This window comes from Haemaphysalis longicornis, unplaced genomic scaffold (assembly GCF_048455015.1).
Source record: "Haemaphysalis longicornis isolate Haplotype H1 unplaced genomic scaffold, Haemaphysalis longicornis Haplotype H1 scaffold_7, whole genome shotgun sequence".
NCBI lineage: Eukaryota > Metazoa > Arthropoda > Arachnida > Ixodida > Ixodidae > Haemaphysalis > Haemaphysalis longicornis.
Window position 1 is genome coordinate 112715129 of NW_027526422.1, and position 12592 is coordinate 112727720.

The following is a 12592-nucleotide window of genomic DNA, read 5'->3' on the forward strand; positions in this document are numbered from 1 at the left end:
TTGCGCAAAAATGGATTCCTGAGTAGAATGTTAGTCCAACCATCAAAGGCAGCCAGCAGTACCCAGGGGCTCTTTCGAAAGCCTAGGCCATGTTTCCCCACCTCAGGTTCTCGGAACTGTTGTACCAGCATTTCCGCAATAAAGCTACCTATAATAATAGAGTAAGAAGTTTTCACTTTATTCATTGCCGATTCGTCGTCTTTGTAAAAAGTGTCCAAAACCACATCATGGTCAGTGAACGCAGTTGCATGGATTTGTACCTTGTGCAAGTTTAGCTTTTTGTGGATCCTAATGAAAATAAATACTTTACGCTCACTACAATACTAAATTCCGCATTTCCTGCTGTATCCACGCGAATTAAAAATCCTAACTTTAATTGATGTGTTTCAGAATGCCTGCGATAATTGAAAATATCGTCCAGTGAAGAGAAGTACGAATTCCTCACGAGGCATACTCACTTGGTGCCACCCTATGATATCCCATCGAATGCGAAATAACTCTGGTAAAAAAGCCAACAAACTGGCTTCGCTAGGAAGAGATAGAGAGCGTAATGTAGGAATAAATATTTCCCTCTAGCGCCATGCCCTGACTCAGAGATTCTTGCACCTTCTGTTTAATCGCTTGCCTTCCCGACCACTTGGGTAGCGGCAATACACATACCGGAGACTTAAGGCCAATAGTTTCGTTCCAAAATCATTTGAGGCGTTTTCTGCCAGATGTAATCAATCAGAGGCCCCGAATTCTTCTCTAGTGAGGAAGTATTATTTTTTGCCCCGAGATCCTCCCGTAGTATCGCTGCACCTACCTAATACACCAACCGGTGGTATCCCCCGATTTTGCCGCCGGAGCAGCAACATTTTGGACCGGTGATGTTAAGAAGGGTGGTGCCTGAGCACCGTTCAAGGCTGCTGAGTATGTGTGCCACCCACTCTTGATTTGCTCAGATAACGATATCTAGAAAGCATTGTTTTGTTTTCAACTTGAGAAGGAATGTGCCGATCGTACGTACAACTTACACGCCCAAGCACATCTCAATGTGCGTGCTGTGACCCGTGCACGCAACGCCCACAAGGCAAGGCATTGCTAGTCCTTGTGCTGTTACTTGAAGTAACGGTTTCTAATATATATGCACGAATATTTACTACATACTCCTTACGGATAGCCAGTAAGCGATGACGTAAATATCTGGGTGTATGACATGACCCCCGCCTTTCACGCGTGATACGCGTGGCATAGCCGGTTGTTCCTCTTTTCTCTAAAGGGAGCCTGCGACACTCTTTTGAACTTCTTTCTCGGCCCTAAATGCTTTAGGAACGTATACGCTAAGCGTACCAAGTACTTAGAATGAGGGCCACAAAGTATTTCAGCCAAAAAGTACTGCTCTAAGAACTACAGATCACTTGAAAACCTCCACAAACATTTTTCTATCTTTCCAGGTTATGGGCGTTTTTTTCATCTTTCAGTCCTCGAACTACTTCAGTACAGCCATGTCAACTCCATTGCCGATTTCTTATTGTTGCAGGAATAAACGCCTTCGTAGCCACTTTGAAAGAAAAATAGCCACAAAGCAAAGAAAAATGCCAGGCTCTTCCCAATGCATCTGCGTGCTGTTGATAAGTATTGCTCTGACAATGTTTCCAAACCCAAAATCAAGAATGAAAACATTTATCCGAAGTGATGTAGAGTACTTTTGAATGATGTTCTCTCAGTATTATGTATAAAAATATTACGATGTACAAACTAAGCGATATAAATAATGACGTAGCGCTTTTTAAATATAAGCCGTATAGTGCTAGCACATCTTGTAACAGACTACGATGCCGACCAAATGATTCCACTGCTTCATTATGCACAAATTTCGCTTCAGACTCATACGAACCGCAGAAGTAAGACCCCGACTTTGTTGCCTCGACATATACATGTGTATATGGGCTGGGAAAGTCGCTTGGCAGGCTTTTGTAATTGAAATGTTGAAAGAATCGAAGAATCGGTGCATGTTTCTGAGACGTCTAAAGGCGAAAAGGGGCACAGTCAGGTAAAATAAAGACGGCTGCGATGCCTTCCGGGAGAAAGAGCAATAGGCTGGAAACCTGCTTTTAGTGTCAAATCACTAATACCTTACTACAGCTATATTCGAGGAATATTGTGATGCCTTTGCTATGAAACTCTTTTTGTAGGCAAATCTGTGAAGCCTGTTTTGTGAATTTTTATTATTGAAGTTTCTTTTGTAGGGCTTCGCGTGTAATGCCTATTCGTAACCAGCTTGAACGCTATAAATTTCGAAGTTGACAATGGCGTTGGTTCGCTCAAGGACTGGATGGAGGAACGAGCTCAACTAACACTCCATAGACGTCGCTGGAAACCTTAAGCAGAGGTCTTGGTTCTGAATGAGAGTACAAAAGTAGGCAGATGCTGATGATGGAATGGCTTGAGCTAGTTAATGAGCAACAGGCGGAGGGGCGATTCGGGCGTAGAACTTCGCCGTGTTAGGCATCGTATCACGCTCTGAGGCCAACCTCCTGAACCGGCAGGGCGTACAATAATAATAACTTTGCATAGGACGTCTTCAGGCTCATCTTGAGGTATAGGCACCGTTAGGCCTACACTTAAGATGTTAGCTTCAATGTCTCGCATTGAAGTCTAGCATCGTAGAGCAGTTCACATACTGAAATATACTTACTATTTTGTGTTTAGAGCCACATTCAAACACTTCAAAGCCCAAAGTCAGGTCTTCGCCCACGCAGCACGCAGCATGGGAAATAGACTTGTATAATAAATAAAATATTGAATCAATTAATCACTAATGAATGAAACCAAGAGCTGATTTGTCGGATTTTGCAGTCAATATTCCGAGAAGGGTGGAGATGTCAGCTTGTATGCGGACTTCCCACATTGCAGCAGATTTACGGATACTAACCATGGTAATCAATTTTGCACTGTGCCTTCCCGTTGACGTTCACATAAAAGCGGAAATGTCTTATAAATGAGCGTAAAAATGATAAAGAAGTACACTTTTAGACATAGGCAGCCCACCTCGAATATCAATCTCAACCACACCCTTTCGGAAGTTGAAAGCCAGAACTTTCTCGGGCACGTAACTCTCCTTGCGTGCTTAGAAGGCAAAAGCTTTGCGATTCTCATTCAACTTCTCTGCTGCAAGAGGTTGTTTCTGTCTATTTTCCCGCTTTTGTGTTTTTTCTTGTTCTGACGTTAAACGACTCAACCACTTAGTTTTCTGTTACATCGTACATAGTACTTCTATTTTATCGCTTTTCTGCAATCGTCTTACGGTGCAAGTTACTTCAGCTAGCCTGCTGGCAGACGCCACAGCTGCCCTAGGCTCACGGTTCTGCGCGACTGGTAAGCATCCGGTCCTCTCACGTGTCATCACGCTCTGGTGCCACTGTGCACGCAGTATTGTACAATGTTTACGTTTCGAATTCACAGTATTCTGGATTTCTTGAAGCGCGTACGCTTTCCTTCAAAGCGCGATATTTTGGGCCAAACCCCCGAGTGCGTGGGTCCCCTGACCAAACAAACAGCTAAACCTTTTTTTTGCGTTTGCAAAGGGCGCAGATAGCACAGTTAGTAAAGTACTCGTCTTTTACTGTGGAATTTCTATTTATTTATTCTTTCTTGCTGATGCCATTTCTTGATCACAGAGCTATAGCATAAACGGCACTTTTTCAAAAATGGGGTGCTTAAGGTTCGTGTTTGTCTTTTTACGTAGACAATAAGCTTAAAACTGAAATTCATCACGATATGCCAAATGCGTTGCAGGTAAGACATTTACTTGTGGCAATCAGAACTGACGCGCTTGCTTTTTTTCCTTGTTAGAGCTGCGTGGTTTTACTTGTGTGTGCAGATAATTATGAGCTCTGAAACAAGTTTCGTCATAGGATGTTTCTTGCTTATCTGCCTGAAAACAATTTCCGGAATAATGTAAACACCTCAGATCGGCTGTTGCTGCATTTACAGCCACTATTCACAGGTAACTGCGATGACGATGTGGATTAGCATGGATCGTCATCGCTATATTTGGATAAGGCTCATCATACACGTACACATACGAGCGTCGCCCTCAGGCCTTACTTAATAATAGTGAAGAGCAAATTATCCGCCACAGTAAAAGCAGTATTCTCATTAGAACTTTATCCAGCTGTTCTGCATGTGCTTGTGCTTTTCTGTAATTTTCATGAATAAGTTTTTTCTTCTACTCGGAAGGTTTAGGTGAACAATTGCATTAAAATTTTGGGATTCTTTTACAAGTTTCCTACGCCCTGGTGTCCAAAGTGTTCCCACAAAATCTCGGTGTCCGTTATTATCACAGGCAAAATCTAGACCCAGAAAAACGTTGAGTTTCCTGGTTCTTAGTTTTTGATTATAGATCAGAACTGACTGCTTTATGTCGTACACGGAAAAAAGAGAAAGTCGTCAGTACCGGTGTTCAGGGCAAATTGTGCGCTGTCCCGCACTGCGGAAATAAATTTCTTACGACTATGACAACTTCATTAAATGCTTAATTTTAAAAATCCTTGCACATCACAAGGTATCGATATTTTTCTATATTGCTACTGCAATATACAAGCCTTGTTCTAAAATTTTGACAGAAACCTTGTAGAGACGTACTACTTTTGTGTATAAAAGGCATCACGAATCCCCCAGCATCAGTTCCCCTACAAGGCACCACCACTGCTGCTTGGCAAGTAAGTACCTAATAGTACTCGATTAGGCCAAATCTTTTCGCAGACAGGCAGTGGCATGCTTCCTAAAGTTATAAAAGAATGCCGTGTCAACCTCAATGCATATTTGATTCAGAATACTCGTAAATACCTTTGAAGAGGAAAGTGCAAAGTCGCTCTACGAACAAACAAAAAAATTCATTCTGTAAGACATAACATACACACATCCTCTAACACCTTTCGTCTGAGCTGTCACCTGTTGTTCTTAACCATGACGTTAAGTGTCCACAATCACATTCTGAACTACATATTCGCTGCTAATTATGTAGTTCCCAGTACAATAAAGAAATTTTTGACTCGTAATGGCGTAGTATAGTTTATTCGTGTAATAACGCCAGTACCATACAATCTTGATACACTACGATATGCATTGCGCAACAATTATAACCAGCAGTAATTGTGGCTTGCAGAAGGTATTTGGTGGTATAAGAAGCTAAGCCGCGTTGTGTTTTTTTTTTATAAAATAGCGCAAGAAAGCATAAAAATCGCAAAATCTTGACCGCTTACTATCGGAGATACCAAAAGGCCTCGGGCTGCGCATTCATTCGAAACAGGAAAATCACGCGAAGCAACAGGTGCGACAACAGAAACAACAAGCCAACACAATTCCGCAATAGGGTGAAACACATAGTGAAGATTGTTGAACCCAGGACGTCTTTTCATCATTTTCTGATGGCACGCATTCTTAATTTTTTTTTACTATCAGTGTTTCTTGAATCATTTCTTAGAAACGAGCCAAAAATTCCACGCTCTTATTTTGTCACTCACTTTGTTTGTCTGTGCTGCGTGGTGTGACTTCTTCTGTTCGTCGTGTCCTTTCAGAGGAATTTTATTTCGATCACATCAGACTAACTAGCACGTCGTAGTGCTTTGGCAAACAGGCGCAACCAACAGCACGCGAGTTCCATGGGTGCGTGGCGGACACAGAAAAGTTTTATTGCCGGGAAGCAAGTTCAGCCAAAGGACGAAAAAAAACAAACAAATGTGAAAAATTAAATACAACGACAATTTACCAGTAAAAAAATTTAGTTACTATGGCTATGAAAATTTCGAATGCTTTAGTTTTGGAAGGATGTAAGCAGGTTGAGAAGGTGGAACAAGTTGCACTGGGGCTCTAAATATTTTGAATAAACGGCGCTTGCACCTGTCGTTAGCCTTAAGTAACACTTTAAATAATTCTTTTTTATTTGCCTTGGTACAAGTCAGGTTATTCAGAAAGAATAGCAGTTCCTCCGGAATTACCGCGCAGTTCTTGATGGAATGCTGTAGTATGTCCTTTTCTGTTTGCCGAGCGACGTCCTCCGGCCGTGAGTCTTTGTGCGCATCAGTAGCACCGCTGTGAGAAACGTCTTTGTTTTAACTTGTTTTTGATATCGTTTTTTTGTCTAGAGCCCGGAAATTCTCACATTCTCCCGCACAGCGTTGAAGTCCACGAGAAAGTTCAGACCCTTGATAACGTCTAAGAATGACTTAATGAAACGGAAAGACGACACAATAAATAATTTAAAAAAAACTCGTACTTCAACACACCAACAAATAACCGTGTTTGTTTTTCCACTGTAGACACACCTACTTTTGCTCGACCGGCATTCAAGAAAGATGGTGGCTGGAAAGGCAACTATGCTGCTTGTGGTTATTGCCACCTTTTCACTGTTGGGTAAGAAACCGTCCTTCATTTAATTACTTTTTTTCGTCTAGATGAATGAAGCCCTCGGAACTAAGTTGACCACTTCATAATTTGTATCAGAGTTTAAAACCAACCATAGACTCCTGCCACCAGTAAAGCAATACACTGAATATGAAGAAAGGGGGACGGGAAGCAACCCTGACTGCTGCAGTTAATTTCGTCACTCAGACTCCCTCTCGGTCTTCCTTCTTAACTCTTTATAAATAAATATATACACATATATATATTTTCACGTAGGAAAGGCGACGCAGCTGTCTTATAGAAAAAACTATGTTTATTTGAGTGAACTGGTGCTCCCCTAAGAACTGAAAGGTTACATGGGCGTGAAGTTGCAGTCAACAAAGTGGCGTGCGCAGGCCAGTGTCGGTCTATCGAACGCCGCGGCGTCGGCTCTTCAGGCATTTATCGTTCGGCATGGTTGTTTTTCGAACCGTCGAATTACATCTAGACCACTGTAGATAAAATATGACTATTCTAGGCAAGTGGCGTTCGTGCGAAACATTCTCGCTATCACATGAGATAATCCCCGAGGGGCGTAATAAAGAATGAAACATGCGCTTCACTCGGGAAACAGATAGCACAGGCTAGTGGAGTTGGTCGGTAAAAGCGAAAACATACAAAATAAAACCAAGGCATAGTTCGGTGCGACACACACACACACGCACACACGCGCACACGCGCACACGCACACACGCGCGCACGCACGCATACGCACACGCACACAATGTCGAAGGGCTCCGAAGAGCAAGGAAGCAGCTGTAGAAGTCAAGCAGGCGGAGATGTGGACGTTGTCCGCTGCTGGCAAGATGGGCACGAAGCAATGTTGTGGGCAACGTAGGTGGAGAGGCCAGGCCAAAAGAAACGACCTCGTATGCGGTCGTAAGTTTAGTGGAAGCTCAGATGAGGCCGGGTTCCGACTGCTGCCGTAGCTGTCGTAATATCTCTAAGGAATGACGTCATTTCACCTCTCAGCCAACTGAACTGCGTTACACGCTGTTTTTTTTTTCGCCTATAAATCACGATACGGCTTTTGCGTCGGTAGTCTGAACATAGCCAGACCCGCTAAAGCATCGTCGTGAAGGGCTTATGGTATCGGCTTTCCAATAGAGTGCGCTACAACGGGAACCCATCCCTTGCCCGACGACTGTGATTTGAATGCTACAAAACACCATTCAAAAACTGGAGGGGCTGAAGCTGCCGACGCGCGCGGCTGTTCGGTGGTTGTATTGAGCCGTTAAGCTGATCGATTATCGTGCGCCAGTATGTGTCGGCTCATTGAAGAGTAGGCAAATGCGACAGGCCGTCATCAAGCGCTGTGTAGTTGAAAGGGGTCAAAGGGAGGGCGGTATAGGGTGATGATGACGCAGAAGTCGTATGCGACTCAAGAGGGCACCGAGAAAGTGCATCCGCATCAACGTTTTACCTACGGACTTGTAAGTGACGGTGTAGTTATACTCTTGAAGTAGTAGAACCCCGCGTCTGCGGTGCCATGATAAATTTTCTAGTGTCTGCAACCAGCCCGGAGAAAAATGTAGCCACGCTGGCGGCTGGTCCCGAAAACGCCCCAGGCCCAGCAGCAGGGCCAGTGGGGTTTCTCGTGGCTTCATGGTGCATGGCTTGCTACAGTATATGCCGCCCGAACGGCGCTCCAGGGGTGACATCGGAAGGCGTAAAGGAGGAGATCGAGGTCGACCCTTACCACTTGAGAGGACTCTAAGACACAGGTGCAGGAGGATGTATATTCGGAAGCATTGGAGCCGTCACAGATTCGGAACCAGCCTCCTGTGACGATGATATTCACAACATAGTGGGAAGAATATTGATAAGGATGATTGATCTTGATTTTCATCAAGTTCAAGCAAAGGATGGTGCCCATAATGTAATACCGCGTCATTGTAAATAGGACGCCATGCTGACAACGGACTCAAAATGTCTATATTATATATTTATATATATATATATATATATATATATATATATATATATATATATATATATATATATATATATATATATATATATATATATATATATATATATATATATATATATATATATATATATATATATATACGGCGGTCGCGAAAGCAAAGTTTCCAATGGTTCGTAACAATTTTATTTTGACGACGTCCATTAGGTGCAAGTCAGCGGAACGTCGACGGGAACTCGAATCGAACCCAACTACGCTAATATTTTTACGACTCACCTGGATTGAAACTTTCTTCACACTCAAAATTTAAAGCCACTGCACTACAAAAAGTGTATTGACGACATAAGGAATGGTATGGCAGCACAGTGACGCGGATCTCCTCGCCTTCATTGCGCCATTTAACTTAGCCTATCCTAGTATTTTCCTTGCTCATTGTTACTCGAAACACAATGTGTACTTTCTGGATGTTACAATTACTACGTCGCAAGGTCAGCTTAAAACTAAACTGTATAGAAAACCGACCGACGCGCGGCAGAATTTGCACTTCCAAAGTATCCAGGTAAGACACTTCAAGACAGCAATACCATACAGTCAAGCCCACCGTTTTAGGAGAATTATCTCCAACCTAGCTGACTTTGACTCTAACTGTCGACAACTAAAGACCACCCTCCTGAACAAAAAATACCCGTAACAACTTATCGACTACGCTATTGTGTCAGCCAAACGATTAGAGCATACCGAAGTCTTAAAAAAAAGCCCTGAACTTTATTCGCAAACAAATTTAGTTTTGACCCACTCAGCCTTCGCTCCAAGAGTGTCAACTGTACTAAGAAAACATTACAATATCCTAATTCAAAGTGAATATTAAAAAGCGTATTCCCCGAACCACCACGCGTTGTCAACCATTGTAATAAGAATTTAGACGACTTTCTTACCCACTATCGTATGAGCCGACCAGAAACTACTGGTTGCATGCCATGTAATGAACCTCAATGTATACTATGCCAACTGGTGACCCCTAGACATCGTGCAACTAGCACGGCTTAAAACTATTACTCAAACATAAAAGGTAACTTTAACTGTGGCTCCGCTAATGTCGTATACGTTCGAGGGTGCACTGTTCGTAGGCAACAATATATCGGCCAAACTGAAACACCCTTTCGAATACGGTTCAATAATCACTGCTCTCTTGCAAAACGTTGACCTTATTTGCCGCTGTCAAGACATGTGAATGGTCCTGGTCATGCATTTGAACATCTAAACGCAACAAGTTTAGAATCCGCTTTTAAAACTCACCAAGACAGCAGGATTCGGGAATCTTATATCATTTGTAAGTTTGGTTCAGTGACGCTTGCTATTAATGGCAGTTACGGAAAACTAACGTGCTAATCCCTCGAATAAAATAGGTGACCTCTTACTTTTATCACATTGCCCATTGATCCTACCCTTGAATTTCCCATCAGAATTCCTCAGCTTCAATAATTACAAGTGGTAATCTCAGCTTCATCAATTAGTTATAAAAGGTAGAATGTTATTACTGTACTGATACCGCTTTTTCAACTCCGTCTTCGTTCATCGTTGGCAGGTGTTTCCATGTATTGCTTACCTATTTCTTTGCGGTGACAACTTGCGGTATAGCGGCGGGCCCTAGTCTCGGTCATTTTGCTGCAATGGCAAATTCTATTTATGTCTCCATCAGCCGGGCGGTTCCCCTAAATAATGTTCTCTGTTACAGTTCACAACGGGGACGCTTATTCCGCGGGGGAGACTGAAGCAAGTAAGTAAAATTATTGACTTTTTCTCTTCCAGGCGTAGGTACAACGCACTTTACTATTCCTGCAGGGAGCATCGAACAAGCTCGGAGTGGTGTTCCACAGGAAAGCTTTGTTCCCAAAGGTTAGAGCACTTCCTCATACAACTGGGGAGACATTTCTACAACAGCTTTCTTTTCTTTCAGGCCGAGCCGACGAAACTGAAAGAGCTCCGCAGCGCTTGGGCGGCAGTAAGATAATTTTCATTTTTGTATTAAATTTTTTAAAAGATAAAGGCAGCTTTTCTGTAGATTTTCTTGAAACATATACGTGCAGCCCTGAAAATTATATTTGCGAGAGAGGTGTTAAAAACAGAGAAATGAATCGGCATAAGTATGGGGCGTTTACAGCCATAAGTTGCGTTGCATTCACAATATAAAAATGCAATGATGTCTAATGCCAGAAGGTAATACAGTCGAATCCACTTATAACGATACCGCTTATAACAATATATCGGATATAACGATGGACAACGATTGCACCGTCCAATTTTGTATGCTTTCTATGGTAAAATAACCCGCTTATTACGATGCTCCCGAGCTGCGATATCGGATATAGCGATTGAATCCGCTTACCGCGCGCGCCGAAAATGCGCGCTGGCGCCGGCACTCGGCGCCGACAGCACGGGAGGCGCCTTGCATCCCGTCCACCCCTCAGAAAACGAGTCGACTGCACCAAGCGAGAGGAGGAGCAGCTTTTCTTTTCGACTCTCCTCCCGGAGCCGCTGCTTTGGCCTCGTCCGCGCGTCCGACCGAACCAACGTTCGGCTGGTTCGGCCAGTTCGGCTCGCACTGCTCGCAGCTCGGAAGTTTCCCTCGCCTTTTCTGCGCGCCGAACTAAGTGCTTTTTTTTTTCTCCGCATCTGCCTCCGTTCAACGTTTCACCAGTTTCACTGCGGAGTCGGACTGAACGTTCGGACGCCATGGCCGATTCGCCTGCGGCGCTGCGGCGAGCATATAATTGGCTGGAGCAATTAGATGCTCTCGAAAAAGATGTGCGTCAGCTTCGCGTGAAGCAGTCAAAGCTGACTGACTATGGCTTTTCTGCAAACGAGTAGTTGCACTACCTCACTTGCATGCAAATAAAATGTTTTGATCTCTCTTGTGGCTTTTTTTTTCTCGACCCGCTTATAACGATTATCGGTTATAACGATGGGATTTTCTTGGCACTTGGATATCGTTATAGGTGGACTAGACTGTATTCTCAAAACACCTCGCACAAAAGATTCGGTGTAATCACTTCGGTGTAATGTTTAATTACGATTGCTAACTACTGTGGGAATAAAAAGTAAAAATGGCAGACTTCTAATTTCATTCCCAAATTTGATGCCTTGAACGTATTCACCTAGGACACGCAATCGGTTACTCACGTTTCAGCGGCTGTATTTGTTTTTGTTTGACCCAGGCAAAAAGCGAAATCACGCATGTATGACGATTTCATCACAAATACTGACTCACTGTTGGTGTCATATAAAGCAAAACCTTCGACTACGTCGCGTCTCACACGCGACGTGTACCTTTGGCGCCTAAACTGTCTGTTCCTGCTTCTCCATTTGTAACCGCACCTTCTTTTGCTGAAAATCGTGTTTATATTTTGCTGCGCGTTACAATCACCTTTAAATTAACCATGACCCTCGCCATGAAGCCGAACTCCTCCCAAAATCAAACTGATGGCAATCCGGAACAACCAACCACCATTACGGTTGTACATTCTTTTGTAGCCGTTTTTCAATTGGAATACCTTAGTCACCTGTTGCGCATATTTCTGCGGTTTTAATTACACCTCATCCTCGTCTTTGATGCGCGAAAGCGATGAAGCCTCCTTTGAGTGAAGGTAAAATAGCTTGTAGACAGGAAGTGGAACCTTGAATATTCTGGTGCCCTTGGGGTTCCGGAGGCACGAGTGCACGACTGACGAAAACAAGGCAGAGTTCACACTTTTATTGTTCGCCGCGCAAGGTAATGCCAGCCGTAACTATATAAGAAAGTTTAGGAAGCACAAGGGACTTTATGGTCTACGGTGGCCCGTGTCCAATAACACGTATTATGCCAAGTAATTTGGATTATGTCTTCTAGAAGTCCTCAATAGAATCATGGTAAAATATTTTTTTCGGGTTTTTCCAACAAAATAACCTAAGCGTCACTATACGGAGCGCGTTCGAATATTACAAGTAGGGTAGATGTCTTAACACTGATTAAGAAGCCGAACGTGGCATTCCTAAGTCAACACTTAGTTCAGGAGCAGCATCATCATCAGCCCGGTTGTGTTGAAAATATCTCATCCAAAGATCTCCCGCCACACGTATCGAGTGGTAGCGGAGTCTTGGCTTCGGAGTCCGGAGTCCCCAAATTTCCGCAGCTCACCTCATATGGAGCCCTCACCCAACTCCTGTTGCGTTTGCGGCAAAAACTCTCTTAAAATA

General features: G+C 43.4%; 1 protein-coding gene across 3 annotated transcripts in view; it reads left to right on the forward strand.

Moving 5' to 3' along the window:
* The first annotated feature begins 4591 nt into the window (after positions 1-4591).
* The window catches only part of LOC144146817 (uncharacterized), an 82749-nt gene continuing 74748 nt past the window's right edge, over positions 4592-12592 (forward strand). The window contains exons 1-5 of one of the 3 annotated variants that reach the window (XM_077678746.1): positions 4596-4706; positions 6306-6399; positions 10095-10136; positions 10202-10255; positions 10317-10361. In XM_077678746.1, the coding sequence (XP_077534872.1) occupies positions 6342-6399; positions 10095-10136; positions 10202-10255; positions 10317-10361 (199 nt within the window). In that variant the 5' untranslated portion in view covers positions 4596-4706; positions 6306-6341. Of the gene's footprint in view, positions 4707-6305; positions 6400-10094; positions 10137-10168; positions 10256-10316; positions 10362-12592 lie in introns of all 3 variants that reach the window. The other 2 variants (XM_077678747.1, XM_077678745.1) reach the window with 2 other exon arrangements.